This window comes from Magnolia sinica, chromosome 4, assembly GCF_029962835.1.
Source record: "Magnolia sinica isolate HGM2019 chromosome 4, MsV1, whole genome shotgun sequence".
NCBI lineage: Eukaryota > Viridiplantae > Streptophyta > Magnoliopsida > Magnoliales > Magnoliaceae > Magnolia > Magnolia sinica.
This window is the reverse complement of record NC_080576.1, coordinates 16,330,136-16,352,086: the sequence shown is the minus strand read 5'-3', so window position 1 is coordinate 16,352,086 and position 21,951 is coordinate 16,330,136. Positions and strand designations below refer to the sequence as shown.

The 21,951-nt window shown below is 39.5% G+C and overlaps 1 protein-coding gene and 1 non-coding gene across 2 annotated transcripts; both read right to left on the bottom strand.

The window, feature by feature from the left end:
• Positions 1–747: 747 nt before the first annotated feature.
• Positions 748–14,688, bottom strand: LOC131242591 (uncharacterized). The gene is made up of 5 exons (XM_058241330.1): positions 14,325–14,688; positions 12,847–12,914; positions 12,592–12,767; positions 2,229–2,337; positions 748–1,235 (listed from the first exon to the last, which is right to left on the bottom strand). Exons 1-5 carry the CDS (start codon positions 14,581–14,583, stop codon positions 927–929), a joined length of 921 nt encoding a protein of 306 aa, XP_058097313.1. The 5' UTR covers positions 14,584–14,688; the 3' UTR covers positions 748–926.
• Positions 14,689–19,363: 4,675 nt separating this feature from the next.
• Positions 19,364–19,436, bottom strand: TRNAK-CUU (transfer RNA lysine (anticodon CUU)). The gene has a single exon. It is a non-coding gene; the product is annotated as a tRNA-Lys (tRNA).
• Between the last annotated feature and the right edge of the window lie 2,515 nt (positions 19,437–21,951).

Sequence of the window (21,951 nt, the reverse complement as noted above, 5' to 3'; positions counted from 1 at the left end):
CATCATCAAGAGGAAGCAACGACCTTAATTGGTGAAGCATTGGTAATGTGTTTACTTTTTGAGTTTGTAACTTAAAACAGATCTATCTTCTTTTCAAATATCTATTAACACTCCTAATTTTTTCAATTTATATTTAATTAAATATGGACTTGAGTTTGGTTGAGTCTTCGAGTCAGCTCGACCCAGCTGAACATCGAGTTGAGTCGAGTTTTCCAAGTATGGACAAAAGGAGTTGGCAGCTTTTCAATAAGTCTCATTATCCTTCAAAAAATTTGAAGTTTTCTCCCGGTCTTGGGTCCTCGCTGTATTATTTCTTTCCTTTGTAGTTTCCTTTTTTCCTGTTTTGTTTTTCTTCCTTTTGCTTCAGCTTTGTCTGATAAAATTTCTCATCTTCAAAGAAAATAATAATAATAATAATAATAATAAACTATGGACAAAAGGAGTTGGCATATGCTGACTCTACATGGATGCATATCCCAAGCAGTGGGTACCATATGCAAGAAAAAAACAAATAATCCAAAACCACAAATAAAGCTGCACATTGGGAATCTCTTTCCCTACTGTGTACCTATTCCCACCTGCTTTCGGTTTGTTAAATCCACAGTACATTGCACCCTTTGGTCATGTGTCAGCGACTGCCATACGGCACTTGCCTTGTTCTCTCTCTAAGCTTTTGAAATTTGAATAAGAATATGTAAAACTGCATCTCAAGTCCATTAAAAAAAAAAAAATCAAGAATTTAAGGCGAGATCCCAAGAACCACTCTGTGATGCACCAATCATGCGTATTATACAGTTAGCCCCTTCAACATTGCCATACATACAGATTTTGTATAGCTTTCCTTTCATCATCCAACACTGGTAACAGCTCATGAAAATAAGCTAAAATTACAATTTTAGTGGATACAGTCAAAGGGGTAGCATAAATCAAAATTCAGAATACAATCGAACTAGGCGCAAGGAATCGAAAGGGGTCTGCAACTGCCATTCTCTTTGCTTTTTGCTCAGTGGCCTTCCTTTCCCTGCCTGTTCTCTGTTTATCCGCACATCTGCTAAACTCCAAGTGCAGTGTCTTGAATCCAAATCAAACGAAACAAGCTTGAAAACACCATCGCTTTCCTGTGATGGCCCGTTTGCAACCACCTCAGTGACATACTTCACATACATTGGCAAGTCCTTGAACCGATCAAGCTCTTGGGGAATTTGGATGAGCCTTTCAATGCCAGGAGAAGATACCTGAAAAGAACCATTACTTGTCATTTTTCAAGTGATTGTTACTTGTCGAACTGTGTGTGTGTGTGTGTGTGTGTGTATCATTTGTAAGTATGGATTAGAGGAATTCAAAAATGAAGAATAGTTCAGGTGCTACTACACACAGGATGAAAGGGAATTGTTGGGAATTCATGCCCACTTCATGTGTTACATAATATATAACAAGTGCCTGGCACAAAAATTGCATGCAAAAGAATTACAAGACAAATTTTGAAAAGCTTCCATCTCAGGACTAACTTTCTGAAAATCACGACTCCTTCAACCAACTTGAAAATGTGAGTATTGGAACATTGTTATGATAATCATAAAAAAAAAGTTTAAAATAATCTGTAATCCAAACACTCATTTTTCATCTGTTTATAGACTCTGGATCAATCTCTAACCTGAATCTGTGAAGGGGAAAAAAATCAGCAACGAGTTCTTTTCAGTGTTCATCTTAAAGCTAAGAAAAACTCACCCCAAACATAAAATAAAAATACTAATAAATAAATAAAAGTGACCCTTCAAAACAGATAAAATAAATAAATAAAAGAGGGAAATGCGCATAAACCAGGATAATTGAGACCTTTCCACAGTTCCCAATCAAGGATATCTAAGGGTTGCATCAATCCTGATCTATTGCTGTCTTTGCTGTGTTTGTAGGGTTGGATATTACAAAAAGAAAAAATACATTCGTACCAAATGCCATCGAAACCCTAAAAGAAGAAAAGGAGAGGAAGATATCCCTAATAACTTACATGAAATGACATATGTACCCTTTCATTCTAATATAATAATTACTCCTACTTTAAACCCCTTTACACAATAGACGCTGCACATTACAGCAGAAGCAAGCCCAATATTGGGAGTAGAAAATTATCTTTTAAGGAATGTGGAAATAAGATTATACACGTCAGTAAAGTTACAGAGAGTTAGGCTAAAATGAGTATGGGAATATATACAGTTGAAAAGGCCTACTTCCAACGAAATGTTATTTGGTATAGCTCCAGCCAGCTCTGCTTCAGCCAAACGCGCTCGATAGGCAGATGAGAAAACTTCAATATCAATCATACTGGGAGAGCCATACCTATGAAACATCCTCATCCATTAGAAATATTTTACAAAATACTAATCATGAAATAGAGAACATTTGCAACTTGTAATTGATCATTCAAAAGATTTACTATGGATGCCATTTGAAAAGATAATAACTAAAAACAAAGTCCACAAAACAACATAGATGTGTAAATCAAAATAACTAAATTAATGAAGTACGAAAATAAATCTTTTTTCTAAAACAAAAATAAGAGAAAAATAAAAATATTGATGAAGTCTGTAACACACCAAAGACTGCAATCTTAGAATATAATTTTTCTTTTCCTTTCAGGGGTCTCTTAATAAGATGTCTTATCGATTTAAAAATAATAATATTAGGCCCTGTTTGGTAGACACCTAAAATGAATCGTCTTGATTTAGTTAACAGTAATTATGTATTAGAGATCTTGATCTCTAACACATAAGTACTGTGAACATGAACTCATTATATATTAGAGATCAAGATCTCTAATATAAAATTACTGTTAACTAATATGAGATAAACTCATATTAGTTGATGAATGTATCTAGCAACCTAGGTAAAACAAGTTGATGAATGTAACCCAAGTATTAACACCCTGCTCTAAATTTTTCTTGCCTAAAAGCCTCAAAAAGTTTGTGACAACCGTATGACGCACATGTGAACATATAAAAATTGAAACTTTGATATCATTGCTAGCCATTTATCGCTCCCCCTGTGCTTCACAACCTGGTAATCCAGATCAGGCATCTACTAGGCCCCACCGCAGATGGGTCGCATGGAAAAAAGAACCCATTGATCAGTGATCCCTACCAGGTGTCGGCACGCGGATGGATTGACTGCAACCATTCTTTGTACAGACAGTGAAGATACCAGACGGATCTTTGCCACATGACCCATCCATGGAGAGGCCTACTAGATGAATCGTCTGGATCACTGAATGGCAAGGAACAAGAGGTGTGAAACAATGAGAGAAAAACAAGGTTGACCCATGCTAGAAAACCTTGCGAAAATTATGCCTTTCCTACAAGGAGTAATACAACCTTTGAGCAGGCTCATGCAAATATCCATTCTTGGACTGAGTATCAGACATGATACTCAGTTCCAAATTGAGGAAATGGTGTTTTTCATGAAATACCATTTCTAATACGGTAAGAAATGAAAAGCTGTTTGCCTTGATTGCTTTTCAAGAAGATTTTCTTGAAAAAAAAAAATTCTCCATTTCCAAATATGTTGTTTGGCAAAAAGGAAATTACTTGAAGACAAAAGGTGACATGTGTGCATGTGGGGTGCTTGAAGATGGATGGTGGCATATGTTGCACATGTGGTGCATGTGGAACACTTAAAGATGGGGGGTTGTACATGTCATGCAAGTGGCACATTGGCACATGTATGGTGCTCTTATAGAGAATGCTAGTGTATTGTGTATGTGATTAGTGGATTAGTCGCCCCTTTTAGTGTAAGTGCATGTGCACATTTCCCTCCTCCTGCGGTGTACTATATGCTTTATTATAATAAAATATTATGTGTTAAGGCAAGCAAGCCTAACACAACATCTCTCCCAAGCTCTCCTTCTTCTTCTTCTTTCTCAATATTCTCCTCTATTATTATCATCAAATCATTCTCTACTTGGTATCAGAGCCTAGATCTAGGCATTCCGCATCCAACAGATTGAGAGGCGACATGTCACCTTACTGATGTCAGCAGCCATATGGCTGACGTCAACGTTGTACGGACGCATGGATTCCGTTTGAGTTAAAAGTTTAGGGGTTTGATTGATCTTGATTTTAGAAGATTTGTCATGATTTTTTCAGAATTTATTGGAACTCCTTTCATGGTATTTTAGGCAAAATAGAGAAATTCGAAAATCGGGTCCATCTTCCATTTTTCTTCGATCTACCTCAAATCGGTAAGCTTTTCTTTGGTTTCTTTGCTCAAGATGGACCGAAATCTTCCTCCCAAGCTACCCATGGAGATTTTTTTACTTAAGATCAATGTTTGAGAGGTTTTTAACCTCAAATGGACGTGCGGCTGGGCCGTTTTTCACTCGGTTTGGCCTTTTTTTTACTGCGTTTCATGGTATTTTGGATGATTGATATTTATTTGAGGTTTATCTCTTATTATCTTGAAGGATTGAGTGAGATAGAGTTGTTTGAATCAATCCTTCTTGGCGTAGGGCCTCTCTTGGCATAGGTTTATCTCTCTTGGACTCTCCTATGGCTGACAAAGGGCCCTCATCTCTTGGCATAGGGTCTCTTGAATCCAACCCCTTGCAGATTACCTCCACTAAGTTGAATGGTGACAACTATCTTCAATGGGCACAATCTGTAAAAGTATTTTTAGGAGCCCGTGACAAGTTGTCGTATATTTTGGATGATCCCCCAAGCTCTACAGATGTTACCTACAAGTCTTGGACAAAGGAGAATTATCAAGCTATTGCATGGTTGTTGAATAGTATGGATTCCTCGATTAGCCACTTAGTGATGTTTTTATCCTCGGCTAAAGGCATTTGGGATACGCTTCATAATATGTTCTCGGAATCTCAAAATTTTTCACAAGTATTTCAACTTATTCAAGAAATTGGTCGGTTCCAACAAAACTCCAGATCCTTAAAAGATTACTATTCGACGCTTCGGGGTATGTGGGATGAGTTGGATATGTATCAGCCTCTTCCTTCCAAATGTAAAGAGGATCATGAACATGCTCATAAGTAGCGAGATGATACTCGTATCATGCAGTTTCTAGCTGGGTTGAATTCTGATTATATTCATGTTCGAGATCAGGTTGTTATGCAGGATCCTCTTCCCCCATTGATGACAGTCTATGCCATGTGTCAGCGTGCTACTGTCTCTACTCTTCCTTCTCATTCATTTGTGCCACCCGAGTGTTCAGCACATCTTATTGGCGATCAGTTCTCTCTTGGTCTTCGAGTACCATCCTTGAGTTTAGGGTGCATTTCTGGTTTTGGTGGTCGTGGTAAAGGCTGCGAGAGAGATCGCAGTTGTAGTGGTCGTAGTCTTCATGGTCGTAGTGAACGTAGACGAGGACGTGATGGTTCCCGCATTTGTTTACATTGCGGTAGAACTAATCACACTGTTGACTATTGCTGGCAGATACATGGTCGTCCTACGTATGCCGCTGTTTCTGTTGCATCCACAGTTGCTTCTGAGATAGTCTTCCACCCCGATAACTGAGCAGTCCACTTCGGGGGAGTCTCTTATCATTTTTCAGGCTGCATATGATGCCCTTATGCGGCTTCACATTCGTGATATTCCTGAGCCTTCTCACGCAGCTTCGGCCCAGTCAGGTACTGCCCTTCTTGCGTCATCCTCTCCTACCTCCTGGGTCATCGACTCTGGAGCTTCCTCCCATATGACTGGTAAGTTTCAATTCTTTTCTTCTTATTCTCTTTCTCCTCACGCTCAGTATGTCACAGTTGTAGATGGAACCCGATCTCCTATCTCTGGGATTGGTTCCATCCCTCTTCCTTCTTCTTTGTCTTTGTCCTCAGTCTTGCATGTGCCTCGTTTTCCATTAAACTTATTGTCTATTAACTCTCTTACTTAATCATTCAATTGTTCCATTACCTTCTTCCCTTCTTATTATTTGTTTCAGGACTTACAAACGAAGAGAGTGATTGGTGGGGGGCATGAGCAAGGAGGCGTTTATCTTCTCGATGATACACCCGTTACCGCTTCTAGTACCATTTCTCTAAATCGAGTCCATGACTCGGTGACATTACCGCCTAGGCCACCCATCCATATCTAGATTGAGACTTTTGTTTCCCTCCTTATCTGTCACTAAACCATTATGTTGTGATATTTGTGAATTGTCTAAACATCATCGTGCTACGTTTCCTCCTAGCTCTTCTGGAAGGAAATCTCAACCTTTTCTTCTGGTTCACTCGGATGTTTGGGGACCAGCTCCAGTTACCTCCACTTTTGGATTTAGATATTTTGTTACCTTTATTGATGATTATTCACGCATGACTTGGATTTATCTTTTGAAATCTAAAAGTGAAGTGTTTGATGCGTTTAAAGTGTTTTATCATGAAGTGTGCATTCAATTTCATTGTTCCATCAAATCCCTCCATTCTGATAATGGAGGGGAATACGTGTCAACTGCCTTTTTGTCCTTACAGGAACGTGGTATTTTGTCTAGGACATCATGTGCCCGCACACCTTAACAAAATGGTATTGCAGAACGCAAGAATCGTCATCTCCTTGAAGTTGCTCGCACTCTTCTGCTTAGTATGCATCTACCTAAACATTTTTGGGGTGATGCTCTTCTAATTGCTACTTTTCTTATTAATTGTATACCCTCACGTATCCTGTCTTACAAAACTTCATTTACTATATTGTATCCTCATGATAATCCATTTCCTCTACCACCTAAAGTTTTTTGTTGTACATGCTTTATTCAAATTTTGGATGGGAGTAATGATAAACTTAGCCCCAGGGCAATTAAATGTGTCTTTCTAGGGTATCCTCGGAGTCAGAAAGGGTATAAATGCTTTGACCCATTGACTCGCAAGAAATATATCTCTGCCAATGTAACCTTCTTTGAGAATATTTCTTTTTTCTCCGCTCTAGGCCGATCCCTCTATGATCCTTTTGCTATTCAGGGGGAGTATGACTCTTATCCTCTTTCCACTAGTGATCATGGGAAAGCTCCTCTCCCCTCTATTCAGCATCTTGTTAGTGATATGGGTGAGCCTAAGCCTCTACAGGTGTATCATCGTCGAGATAAATCTTCACACGCTCAATCATCCACCCTTCCACTCACTTTGGATGTTGGCTCAGGTGACTCTCCTACCTCGAGTTTAGATCTTCCCATTGCCTTGCGCAAAGGGTCACGATCTTGTACTCAACACCCCATTAGTAATTTTATTTCATATGATCATCTTTCACCATCTTTTCAGTCGTTTGCAGCTTCCCTTTCATCACAGACTATTCCTAGATCTCTCTCGCATGCTCTTCAAAGTCCTGATTGGACGAAGGCGATGATAGAAGAAATGTTTGCTCTTGAGAAGAATCATACTTAGGACCTTGTGCCACTTCCTTTAGGCCAAAAACCTGTTGGCTATCAATGGGTTACACGATCAAGTTTCTTCCAGATGGCTCAATTGATCACTATAAAGCCCGTCTTATTGCTAAGGGTTACACACAAACTCATGGCGTGGATTACTTTGAGACATTCTCTCCAGTGGCTAGGCTTAATTTGATTCGCGTTGTGCTCTCCTTGGCCGTTAATTTATCATGGCCCTTGTTTCAGCTTGATGTTAAGAATGCATTTCTCCATGGGGATCTTGCAAAGGAAGTTTACATGCATCAACCTCCTGGCTTTGTTGCTTCTCACAACCCTGCACTTATATGCCGGTTGAAGAAGGCTTTTTATGGACTCAAACAATCCCCACGTGCATGGTTCGAAAAATTTAGTCAGGCTCTCTTGGAGTTTGGCTTTGTTCGTAGTCGTGCCGATCATTCTCTTTTTATATGCCGTTGATCGACGGGCATCATGGTTCTCATTGCCTATGTGGATGATATTGTTCTGTCCGGCAGTGATTCTGCTGGAATGAGGGAGGTCAAAGATTTTTTGAAGACCAAGTTTGAGATTAAGGATCTTGGTCCTCTTCGCTACTTCCTCGGAATTGAAGTTGCTCGCTCATCATCTAGATTGGTCTTGTCACAACGAAAATATGCGCTCGATCTTCTCATAGAGACCAGCATGTTAGGGTGCAAGCCTGCTCCCACTCCCATGGATACTTCACAGAAGCTTCGACCAAATGATGGTGCTCTCCTTACTGATCACGAGATGCATCGACGACTTGTATGCCGGCTTATTTACCTAATTATTACTCGCTCAGATCTCTCATTTGCAGTGGGAGTTGTTAGCCAATTCATGCAAGCTCCTTGTACTTCCTATCTCACGCTGTCTACCGCATACTCCGGTATTTAAAATGGTCTTGGCCTCCGCTTTTAGTTGTATGGTCATCTTCATTTTTCTGGCTATTCCGATGCTGATTGTACAGGTAGTACTTTTAATCGCCGCTTTACATCCAGCTTCTGTACCTTCCCAGGTGGCAATCTTATAACTTGGAAGAGCAAAAAGCAGCCAGTTGTTGCCCGGTCCTCGGCTGAAGCAAAATATCGTGTTATGGCTCATGCGACGTGTGAGCTCGTGTGGCTTCGCAACCTTCTTGAAGAACTTGGCTTTCCTCATTTGGATCTTGTTCTTCTTCATTATGACAACTAAGTGGCCATCCATATTGCTCGTAACTCGGTTTTCTACGAGCGAACTCAGCATATTGAGGTCGACTGTCACTTTATTTGGAAGAAAGTAGCTTCTAAGGAAATCGTCACTCATTTTGTTCGATCTGGGGATCAACTTGCTGATGTTCTTACAAAGCCCTTGAGTCAAGATGCTCTTCATCGTGTTCGTGACAAGTTGGGCATGATCAACATCTATGCTCCAACTTGAGGGGGAGTATAGAAAATGCTAGTGTATTGTGTATGTGATTAGTGGATTACTGGTCCCTTTTAGTATAAGTGCATGTGCACATTTCCCTCTTCTCCTACGATGTATTATATGCTTTATTATAATAAAATATTATGTGTTAGGGCAAGCAAGCCTAACACAACATCTCTCCCAAGCTCTCCTTCTTCTTCTTCTCTCTCAATATTCTCCTCTATTATTATCATCAAATCATTCTCTACTGCTCTAAGATGAACAGTGGTATGTGTGGCACACGTGGGGCACTTGAATGGACATTTGCACATGTGGGGGACTTGAAGGTGGACAATGGCACATGTCACGCATGCGAAGTTCTTAAAGATGGACGACAGGCATGCGGCAAATGGGGCTTAATAGCACGTGTTGTTGCATGCTGGGTGTTTGAAGATAAGGGTGGCATACGTTGCACATGGCACATTGCCACGTGTGGCACTTTAAGATGGATGGTAGCGCATTGGCACAAGTGGGGCAGTTAAAAATGGATGATTGCACATGTGAGGCACTTGAACATGGATAATTGCACGTGGGGGGGTGCACATGTGACTACCATATGAGGCGCATTGTTTCCTCTCATTTTTCTTAATTTTTTGAGAAATGACGTTTCTTAAGTATGGGCAAGGAAACGAAAAGGGGGTATTTTTTAAGTAAATGAGAGGGAGATGGAAAAAGGCATTTATAAGAAATTTACAAAAACAAACAATGGAAACACCATTTTCATGGAAATGGCATTTTCTCAATGTATGTTTCAGCAAATCTAAACAGGCTCTAATGTAGTCGGAAGTCAAACATATCTGCTCCAAACATAGTAGGGTGCATGTCGCACTCTTCCAATAAGGTGATATCAATGGAGAAATAGACAATACTTCCTTACCAATGATGTAAGAGTGTCTAATCATCCAATGGGAGGTGGTCCCACTTCTGATCAATTGAAAATCATGGCCATCTGAGGGTCCTAATTAAAGATCCAATTATCCATATTGAAGATCCCGAGCATCCAGCCATCCGGATTAAAGATTTGGATTTTGGGCCATATTGTCAATATTGATTTGATGAAAGATAAGGACCCTATCAACGGTCCATATGAATGTTTCTGACAAGATCAATGGTTAATCATTGACTTGGGACCCATAGGATTAACTGGATGACCAAAAAACAGCAATCGGTTAGACTGTGGAGCTCACAAGTCCAAACTACATCAGCTTTTATTTTTAACACACTCACACCCACACACACCACAATGGGTGCATGAACCCATGACCTTTGTGTTGAAACTCTTGTGAGTCTACCAATTAGCCATGAGCAAGGACCCAACTACATCAGCTCTTTAGTGATATTATACAAACCATATATAAGGAAATAGGAATTTTTATTTTTATTTTTTCCCGTAAAAACCATACAGACCTATAGCCCATATGGTTATGGATAAGCATTTACTTTTGGTATTTCACCTTTTTCTTTCTTTCTTTCTTTCCTTTTTGTTTTTTATTTGTATTTTTGAATGAATGAATCTTATATAGGAAGAAAACACAAGAAATTAAATAGGGAGAATCTACAAACAAAACAACTTGGGAATTGAAGCCCTTTTGGCTAAATGATCAGCTACAAAACTCCATTCCTCCTTACATGAGAAAACAACAGAGAGGTGCTCCTCAGCTTCCTGATTTCCTCCACCCATCCCCAACCTCCACAGGTATTTATCCTCTGAAGAGTGAAGATGCCCATTAGATAGTGGTAGCAGAATCATCCTCAGTGATTGAAGGAGGCGCAGCATTGGAACGAGCTCTTCTAGTACTGTCCACACAGCCCTCAGGTACGCCTCATTAAAATATAAATCCCTATAGCCATGCATAGACAGTGGGATAGTTGGTAGAACCATTGATCTTAAATCCCTATAGTCATCTCCAGAGGCAGATGTCACCATTGATCATTGCTACTCAGTTTCAGGTCGTGGGGTGGTTTGGACCCCTCTTAAGCTTTTTTTTTTTTTTTTTGAAAGGTGAGAAACACACACTACCACCCCACGCACGCATGGTTTCTCGAACCCTTGACCTCCGATATGAGTCACATAGTGTCTACCACTGAGCCAAGAGAAGAACGCATGGGAGTTCTTAAGCTTGTTGAAGTGACTTCTCAATATTTGCCCTTTCACGGAGACTGGAGATTCGATGGTGTGGATTGTAGAAACGTCTCAGCGTTTTTCAATCCGGCCCTTCTACGGTCTAATTCTTTAATTCTTGGGTCCTCTTCAAAAGAAAAAGCGCATACTTTTTCATTTGATCCTACGGGGTCCCTCCCAAGGTCATAATGCTAACATGGGTTGGAAGGAGCAGTGTGCGTCAAGCAGATAATCTCAGGAAAAGGAAGATGATTAGCAATGTATGTCTAATGTGCTTGCAGAATGAGGAGATAGTAGACCATCTCTTCATCCATTGCTCCTTCGTCAGATAGCTGTGGAATTTTTGGCTATTTTCGGCATGTCACGGATGATGCCATGTTTATTTGAGGGCCTTGTCCTCTCTTAGCATGTGGGTGGGATGGGGAAGCGCAGGAGGTTGCCGTGGAGGTTGTCATTATTGGCTAGTTTGTGGGTTTTATGGGTTGAGAGGAATAACCATTGTTTTTGCAACTCGAGTGGAGTAGGGCAAGAGGTATTTAGGAGAGCAAAATTTTTTGCAATGGACTGGGCCTTGAACTCGTTTTTTTCTCGAAGACTGTCCTCTTTCCTCTATTTCTTGGGCTTCTTTGTAAGTTTTTGGCTGTTTTGGCCTTCTTAACCAATAAAATCCTTACCTATCAAAAAAAAAAAGGAAAAAGCATAGACAAGAAAGACATCTCCTTAGTCAACGAAGATAATCCCATAATTACCAGTTGACCAAGGTTAGCCCTAGAACAACCATCAAAATTAAGCTTCCACATTAACCTTCGAGGAGGCATCCAAGCCACATGGAGGATTTAAGGATAGAGTGTCTTCCTTAATGATTTAAATCCATCCACTTTGAAAATCACTTTATAACACATGCGGACTCCTTGGCAATACAAACCCACTACATAATCCTTTCTTGAGCCCCTTTTCCTCAACATGGTCCATAGCTTCCAACATATTTTTGAAGGCACTTACAGGTTGGAGTATTAGCTGAACATTTTTTAGTGGAAACCTTCTTTTAAATACCAATTTGTGGTAAATGTAAGAGTCCTTATGCAATTAGGAAAGGAAGCTTTGACCAATAGGGTTCAAGACCCGGGTCTTGAATGAATAAAATTAGGTTTTATTTGCTTCATGTGACAGGAACCAAAGCCTAGGAGAATGATTCTTCTAGAACCCTTTGGTACGACTCAAGTGAAGAGATCATCAATTTTTTGTCATAACCTTGGAGGTTTGATCTTCTAATTGGTGTGTAACCTATCCTAGTTCAATATTCGAGTTGTCCTAACCAACCATCTTTTGGAAGAAAACTAACCTATCCTTTGGAAGAAATAGAGGCAAAAGGAAAAAACAAATCCAACTTCTCATTTTTGGCCTGTGAAAATAGAGTAGACTACCTGTAAGGCACTGTCAAAATTCTCCAAGAAAAAGCTTAAGATCCTAGGCTTTATGACATCTATTGCTTCACATGGTCACATGAATATCACAAACTTGTAATGTAGGAAAACATCCATTCACATATAAAATGAAACAAAACTATAAGGATATCACTAGAAATTTACAAAATTCTGATTTTGTCTCAGCATACTGAAATTTGGCAAGATACTTACTTATTGGAAAGCTTCTCAATGCGTACTCGAATAGTGAAACATGCAGATGTCTTAAAAGCATATATTTTGAAGTCACCGTCTAATGACTTAGAAACCTCTTCAGCAATAGCTAGTGCTTTTGTGTCCCACCATGTACCAGCAAGCAGAATCCCGCCCCTTCCACTTCCGTCTCCAACCTTCATAAAGAGTGAGTTTCATGAAGCGGTAACACTCTCCAAATCACTAAATGACCATAAATGTACAATGATGACTTACAGAGAGTTCTGTATCCTCCACCTCAAAGTCATCCTCAATATAATCACCATCATCATCCATGAATGTCCCTATACCATTCAAGAGCTCAAGCATGATACTTTTAATGTAACAAATAAGCATTTTCTTCATACTATAGCATTTAAATGCACAACCACTTGTAATGTTCAAGTACGCATGCATGTACGTGCGCGCGCACACACATGCACAACCACACTCACACACGCGAGCGCATGACAAAGTTACAATTATCCAATGCCAATTATAACAATAATGGCATGTTTGGATGCACTATCATATTGATTTGTGATAATTCACTAATGAAGTGGAACTAACCAAATTGTAATTTCCTTCCATAGCATTCACATTGAGTGTGTGGGCTTCAAACTAGACTTACATTAGTTTTTAAGTCGGACTTCATAGAAACTGCAATTTGAGGGATGCTTTCTCATCATGACTATAGGAAACATCATTCAAAAGTTCTATTTTCCACTTGATTAAACTAAATGTATGCAAATTCAATTTGCTTGTCTTTCAGAATGCAACCTAAATAAGAAAGAAAAACAATCAGAATGGTAGAGCTTGCATTTCAAACCATACACATCACAAATCCAAATAAAGCAAAATCCACATCCCAAACCATCCTCAATGACAGGAATTGCAAGTTACAACCATGAACAGGACACATGTTTATGGCATACACCAAAACCATAACTCAGAGGACATAGTATAGGAAATTCAACTTCTAGAGTTAATTGAACCCATGTTTATATCATACACCAAAACAACAACTCATGGAACAAAGTAAACAAAACTCAATTTCTAGAGTTCGTCAATCAAGTTGAAAATATGAAATTATCCAAAAGTAACTAAGGGGTTGCTTGGATGGTGGTAAATGGGGCAAGTAGTAAATGATTACTAGTTGTGTTTGGATGCTCTAATTTGCTAGTAAATCATTTACTACTTGTAAATGATTTACTAGCAAAGCCCCCTTCTCATTTACCAGCAAAAAGGTGAGTTTTCATTTACTAGTAAATGAGGAGATGGCAACGGTTCTATTTTTTTGAATGAAAGCCTATCAAGCAGATTTCATTTACCATTTACAGGCTATCCAAACATTGTAAATGATCAACTTAAAGCCAAATAGACAGGCCTTCAAGTGATTTACTAGTAAACCCACATTTCCAAAACTACCCCAATCACAGGAATTGCAAGTCACAACTGAAAATGGAAAGAAAAGTTTTTTTCTTTTTCTTTTTTTTCTTTTTTTTCCTTTTTTCGAGCATCGAAAATCGAGTGCAGAGTTAACCAGTTTGTGTATTACATCAAAACCAATGATTCGTATGACAGAATAAACAAAACCCAATTCCTAGAATAAATCATTCAAAGAGCTATAACTACAGCCGAGAGAGAGAGAGAGAGAGAGAGAGAGAGAGAGAGAGAGAGAAGAAAATGATATTAAGAAAATTACAAGAAATTACCATTTCCGAACTCATTAACTTCTTCTTCGTCTTCTTCTTCTTCTTCAGTGGCAGTTCCTTTCAGAACTGGCTCGAGTTGCGAATTCCACTTCTTGGCGTGTGTAATGTAGGGGTTCTTTGGGGAATATGGAAACCGGCAACGGCAAAATGGGAAAGCGGGGAGGGCATGTGCAGTGGCAAATGAAGTGTGCAAGTCCGATGGACTGGAAAATGGAAATACCCTATTCACATTCAAACTCCTCATTGCACCGATTTCCATTTCTCCGGAACTTCTGATTCTCTCTCTCTACAGAGAAAGAAAGAGGCGCGAGGGCAGCGCCGGTTCAGGGGACTGGGATTGCACGGATTAGGCGCGGCACCTGCCGTGGGCCCACCTTAATGCATGTATTCTGTATCAACGCTTTCCATCGGCTTTTTCGGATCATGTTAGGCCATCAAAAATGAAGTATATTCAAATCTTAGGTGGACCATACTATCGTAAACAGTAGTGATCATGTATTCATTTTGCCGATCATTTTAAGGTATGAGCCCAAAAATAGGCAGATCCAAAGCACAAGTGCACCATGATATAGGTGTTTTATCGGTGTCGTGCACAGTCTTAAGTGAGGACCAGCCCACCTAAGCTGCTCTCTGCCATGATATATGTGTTTTATCCGCGCGGTCTATTCATTTTGCGGGATCATTTATAGGAATGAGCCCAGAAATAAGCAGACCCAAAGAAAAAGTGCTTCCACCATAACAAGCAATGGGGACCATGACGCCCACTCTTGGAACCTTCCCCACACCCGCAGAAATGTTTATTTGCCATCTAACCTATTTATCAGGTCACATTGGACAATGGAAAACACAAATATCAGCTTGATCCAAAACAAGGTTGAACGGTAGGTGTCCAATCCCCACTGTTTAGTATGGTGTGGCCCAGCTGGTATCATGCCCTAAAATGATTTGGAAAAATGGATAGACAGCATGAATAACATAGGTGTTGTTACTACTCGGTCCGAGTCCAGGCCAGGCAGGGTCCGGTGAGCTAAGCGCGACCTATGTAAGAAGTATGGTGACAATCATACCCTTGAAATTCATTGAGCCCAGGCCTAACCCAATTTGATTGATCGTGTTTAAGGAGTCTTTGGGCCGTGAGATTTTAGTTGCAAAGGGTTCACAGTAACTAACTCATGGGTGGCGTTTATATAGAAAATTTCAGGTACAAAGAAGTTACAAGCTGCAGGTCACTTATAGAAGTGATTTTAGATTGAAAATTTCACATGCACATAAAGGTCCTTTGGCACCATGGATTCTATGTGAATATCAATGCTCGTTTGCGTTTGGCACAATGTAGATGGATTCCACTTGAGTTCAAATTTTGCATTTGGCACCTTCGTATATGCATTTTATTGATCGATATATTTAAGTGAAATCTAGTCTAATTATCAAGTTTGTCTCTCCATGAGTTGATTATAAGTTAAAAAATTATTAATAGAAAAACATTTTCAAATTTTATTGATTCTCTATTAATTTTATTATTAAACTATAATAGTGAATCACGTTGAAAGAAAAATTACTTAAGTATATAGACTCACATTTATTATCCCAAAGCAAGTAGAGCTCATTCAGATAGGCTAACCCATATCTTTTCACAAATCACCTGAACGGGGTGCAAACTGGTGGTTGAGAGGATAATTAGATTTCGGTTCAGTCTTCAATTTATCCATCTCGACGCGGGGGAAACCAATAATTCAATCAAAACCTTTGAGTCGAGTAGACTCTGGCACACATGTATATCTTGCACACATACGAAAAACCAATCCAGGCCCTTACTCACATGTGTGGCATTGTTTGATTGAATTAGTAACACTACTCTTTTGGCATGCCAATAGGACGCGTGTACAATCAGAAGTTCAACAGTTCAAAAATATGATTAAAAGATCTAAACTCAAGAAGAAGCCAAACGATCAAGGAAGGCTTGTGTAGAAGGAAGTGCCCTTAGAAGTCAATCATCCTCAGGCACTGCAATACATGAGTTTGAATCCTCTTCCAACAATCATTTATTGGAAAGCATTATTGCCTATCTAAAAAACATGATCGCTCTCTTAGAACAATGGAGAATACAAACCGACTACATGGGTAGATTTGTGGAATTTATGTTGTCTTGTAGAGAGAATACTACTTTTTAACAATCGACCTAAAATACGCTCCTTTTAGTTAAGGTATGCATTTGAAGAGTAGCGAAGCCTTAATCAAGGCTTAGCTGATAAAAACATATTATCGTTTCTCAAATTAATTGAAGAATAATAACTGATGGCCAACCATACAGTCAATACAACCAATATGCCCCCCATAAGTCATATTTTGAGGGTAGCACTGCATCAGTACCAACCAGCTCAGGGGCAACCTCTTATGCCTCTGGTGGCACACCTTTAGGTGTCGAGTAGCATGGGAGGCATCCTATTATGCCAATTGCATAAAAAAAAATTGGTCGGATGAATAGTAAAATTGGTCGATAAATAGTACTCGGTGAATAATAGCCGACAAATAGTGTCGAAGTGAATAGTGCTTAGTGAATAGCAGTTGATGAATTGGGTTGGCTATGAAATAGTGCACGGGTGAATAGTGTCGGTTGGTGAATAATGTCTGGTTAAATAGTGACTGATGAATAGTGTCGATGATGAATAGTGCCTGGTGAATAGTATCAGTCGGTGAATAATGACTGACGAATAGTGTCGGCCGGGTGAATAGTACCAATCATGAATAGTAAAAAAGGAAAAAATGTAAAAAATTATTATTTAACGTCTCTTTGCATTCTCTAAATACACTCTCCAAATGTAAAAAGACGCGGGAGGCATTGTTTACACTCGTATTTAGCACACTTACATGGGCCAATGATATGATGCTATGTGTTGGACTATGCACTAAATGATGGGAGAAATCTTACCCGCGCCTTCCATCATTGTTTACACCCAATTTGACATGCCCAAATCAAATGATCCAAAAGACGTCACGTGTTAGCCATACCATCAGTGTAGATGACTTCGAGAGGAGGAAGTAGAGATATGTACATGAGAGAGCATTAAATGCTAGAATTCTTAAAAAAGGTACTTTCATTAAAGCAAATATCTCGTTTAACATTAAATGTCAGAATCTCATTAAATGAGATCTCTATCTAGCATTAAATGCTAAAACCTTGTAAAAAATAACTCTCTAGGGATGCTAAGGCCAAGTGATGTAAGGACTTTAGTAACTTTCCAATGCTGGAGTCCAAAGATGTGAGGATTTCGGCCGGCAAACACGATTCTCTTTCTTGCACACGTGACTGCATGTGATAGGCTACGCTTACATGGGAGAAGCAATAAGATTTGCATAGCTGAACGTCTGAATCCTTCGTAATGTTAAAGACTATGCAAGGCCATCGCATCCCAAAAGTTTACATAAATAATACTTCATGAAAAGCTCTAAGCCTCACACCAATACAATAAAAAAGCTCTTATTTATTGGTCCACCATGGACATTTTTAGTTTATTTTATGTTAATTTAGTTTTAATCCCATAGTTAGCCATAGCATGAGACACTTAGTTTTTAATACTTAGTTTATATTTCCGTCATTTATCCATGACATCCCACTGTATTGTAAGGAAGATTGCCCAATCTCGAACGGAAAGCTGCAAGGCTTTCCTGCTCGTACTAGGTGATTTCACCGACCATCTTGCCACGAAGTTTGGTCCACACTAGATGACAAACGAATAGTTAAATCACGATTGTCTCGCCACGTGTTTGGTTCCTATCAAGACCACAAACATGTCGTCATCTCGCCGGCCATCTTGCCATAAATTCAGTTCCAACCGAGCAATAAACAGATTATCGAAGATCTGTCCGTCATAAGCCATTTTACCATGATGCTCGTTTTCAACCTAGTAACGAACGAATGATAATCGCACACATCATGACCATCTTATTATGAAGTTCAATCGTAATTAGGCAACAAACATATCACCATCCCTCAAGCGAACCGTGAGTACTAAAAATCATTAATAGAAGAACATTTTTGAATTTTACTGATTTTCTCCATTATTTTTATTGCTAAACTATGGCCGCAAATCCCGTTAAAAAAAAAGGTATTTAAATCCATATACTCATGTCTATTGTCCCAAGGCAAAAAGAATTCATCCGGAAGGTTGGCTCCCACCCTTTCACTAATAGCATAAACAAGACGTAAACTGATGGTTGATAGGATAACTGAATCTCAGTCCAATCTCCAATCTATTCATCTCGACGTAGGGAACACAGGGGATTTAATCAAGATCTTTGAATCAAGTAAACTCCAGCACACCGGCGCATCTTATCCTCGCACGAAAAACCAATCCAGACCCTTGCTCACACGTATGGGCTTGTTTGATTGAATTTGCAGCAACACACTTTACTGGACTTTTCAGATGGGGTCCACCTCTCAGCAACCAAGGTGTTGATCAGATGCGCTAGATCAAGGGACAGGCAATGAATTGTGATTATCCTAATCCATCTAATGAAAATGATAGCTAAAAACACTGGTCCACGTTTAGCCACTGCTAAGCTTGACGGCCAGGCTTATCCCAAGGGAGATATTTTGCGGCAACTCTCATGCACCGCGGGCTACGAAAGTAGCGGTTCGCCAAGAGGTGGGCTTGCATAGGCCACAAATGTTCCATCAAACGGTATTCGTCATCCATTCCATACGACCATTCATCTGTAGAAAAAAAAAAAAAAAAAAGCTCAACAAATGAATGGCTAGATCCAAGATAGGCCACAAATGCTCAATCAAACATTATATTCGTCGTCATCCCGTTATCCATTTCATATCCAACCGTTCATCTGTTTGATAATTTAAATATAAATAAGTCCAACAAATGAATGGGCTAGATCTGAGATAGGCCACAAATGCTCAATCAAACGTTATATTCGTTATACCTGCCGTTCATCTGAAGAAGAAAAAAAAAAATTGGATGAACGAAGAAAAAAAGCCCCAACAAATGAATGGGTCAGATGTGACATAAGCAAAAAATTTTAATTAACGCCCACCGTGGGGCTCGAACCCACGACCACAAGGTTAAGAGCCTTGCGCTCTACCAACTGAGCTAGACGGGCTGTCGGTTAATGATTATGTATGTTTTCAATTTATTTCTTTTTCTCTTTTTTTTTTTCCCCCACATTCCCACAGATTTCAGGACTGCCTGTCGAGACAAACCCATTCCCATTGACCCAGAATACGGATATTATTTTTAAAAAAAATCGTTTTCTCAAGATCATTGCGTCGGACTACTGTTGTAAAGCACGAACCTGGCTTAACATCGGATTGGTTCGGGTTGAGAAAACACAGGTCCGGTTAGGAATAATCACAGGCTATTTAGGTCCGGTTGGTTTCATATAGGGTTGGAATTCAGGTCAGATGAGGCTATGGGCCGGGTCCTCTTAATGTCAGCTCAGGCTCGGGTTAACCATCAACCCAACCAAGTTGCAGCCCTATCAGTTCCATGCGAATTGTACCAAGTTCAAGATGCCATGCACATATCATGGAAGTAGGCCGTAGCTTCCAAGATGGGGGTGACAATTGACCAAAGGCCTGACCCAGCCCAACCCTACACTATATGGTACAACCTTGGAATGCACCTATCATAGGAGGCCCAAGTTTAGCCCAAAAAATTGTTGGGCCTGAGCCTGAAAGTTAATCAAAAGCCAGTTTATAAACGTCGATGTTCGGACTCCGTTCATTGATCAAGTGACCGCCGGCACAAGCATAAATGAATAGACATCTAGAAAAATAAAAATAGATAATTTACACTTTCAAACAATCAATTACTTTAAAAGCTCAGGCCTTTAGAGGATAGTATATTAATGTATATCAAGAGACTTTAAGGCATGCAAAATGCATGTGTTGCCTTGACCGTAGATTAGAGTAGGTAATTGTGGAATAGAACATATATGCACATTAAGTTGGGCTCGGTCGGGCTAAAATGACTTAAGCCCAAGGTTGGGCAAAAATTAAAAAAAAAAGAAAAAGAAAAAAAAAAGAAGAAGAAGATTGGACCCTACATTCTAGACTCATGCCCAACTCATCCTTCAAACTAATAGGTTCAAGCCCAGTCCAAAACCGAGCTGGGCTCACCAAGCTCAGGCCAGTAGACGACCTATCACCATTCCCATTCCAATTTAATGGCTGGTAATATGCATATTGCTGCATAAGTCGTCGTCGTCCTAGTCATCATCTATTCCTTATCTTGGTGAACCGAGGCTGGCTACATGAATCCTGTTCTGCCATTTCACTCTGTCAATATCTAGACTTTCAGTTAGACCATAGGTTATTATGTCTTTTCTTACTACCTCTATCTACTTTCTTTTGGGGCTTTTAACTTGCATTTCTTCAACTTATACCAACTCACTCTTTCTAACTGATATTTTTGCATATGATCAAACCATCTTATTACTTACCGGTGCTACTCTCCACAGAATTCCTTCCTCACATTACATGTTACAAACACATGCATGCTAAATGGGTATAAGTCATCTGAGTGGGACAAAACCTGGGTAGGCCATGTTCCAAAATCTAAGAGAATTAAGCTCTAGTAGCCGTTTGATCAGTGGCCTATCAAAGAAATGGTCAGAGCAACTGTGTACTTTCAGGTTTCAACGATAAAAACCCAATGATCAGAGTTGTTCAATAGCTTAGATTTTTGGCGCTATGGCCTTCCATATCTACAATCTCTATTAGAGTTCTTGTTTGGCCTGTGTACATAAAACAGTGATCATGTCCACACAAACCGTTAGATCATCAAATCCATTGTGATCATGTGGCCAAGTGATTCCAATTCAAATGGTCGCAGCCGAATGAACCGTTAAAAATAAAATAGTTATTGGACCAATTTCAAAGAGTGAAATAGCAAGGGATAGATCATTCGAACATTGTGAATTTTCAGTATGGAAGATGGGATGTCAGTCTTAGAAAAGGATGATGGTGATCCATCATTCTCTCTCGTACATACTGCGTGCATGTATATAAGATGTATGAATCCGCAGTCATACATTCTGATTGTATGCATAACATATATGAGAATGTACTATCATATACACACATTTATGCACGCTTGTATCATTGTATGATGCTAGTCCACTACAAATGCATGTAGGATAAGCTTAACATGCAATTCGACATATACACCTCACCATAATGTTTTAGCAACATCCAATCTGTCCATCATGTGCGTTGGATACTTGGCCATGGGGCCCATATTGGCAATCATTAATGGGTCGGTCTCACACGATTTTTCTTGAAATACATTTAGTCGTTCTCTCTCTTTTCATTTTCTCAAGGCTCAAAATTTGAATTCCAGTTCAATGAAAAAAGAAGATTTGGATGAAGGAGAAAAATTGGATGATAAAAGGGCGCATCGCATTCATATTCCTCAATCCTCTCAATCTCTCCCCTTATAAAGGGAGACATTCCCTTAGTAAATGCATCCTTGCATTCAAGAGAATCTTAGAAAAAAAATAAATTGGAAGAGGGTTAACTGGTTAATATTTTGTTCATTAGGCAGCTCAAGACAATCTAAACTGCTGATTGTGTGGAGGGGATCGTCCTAATCATATATAATTTCCACTCCTATAG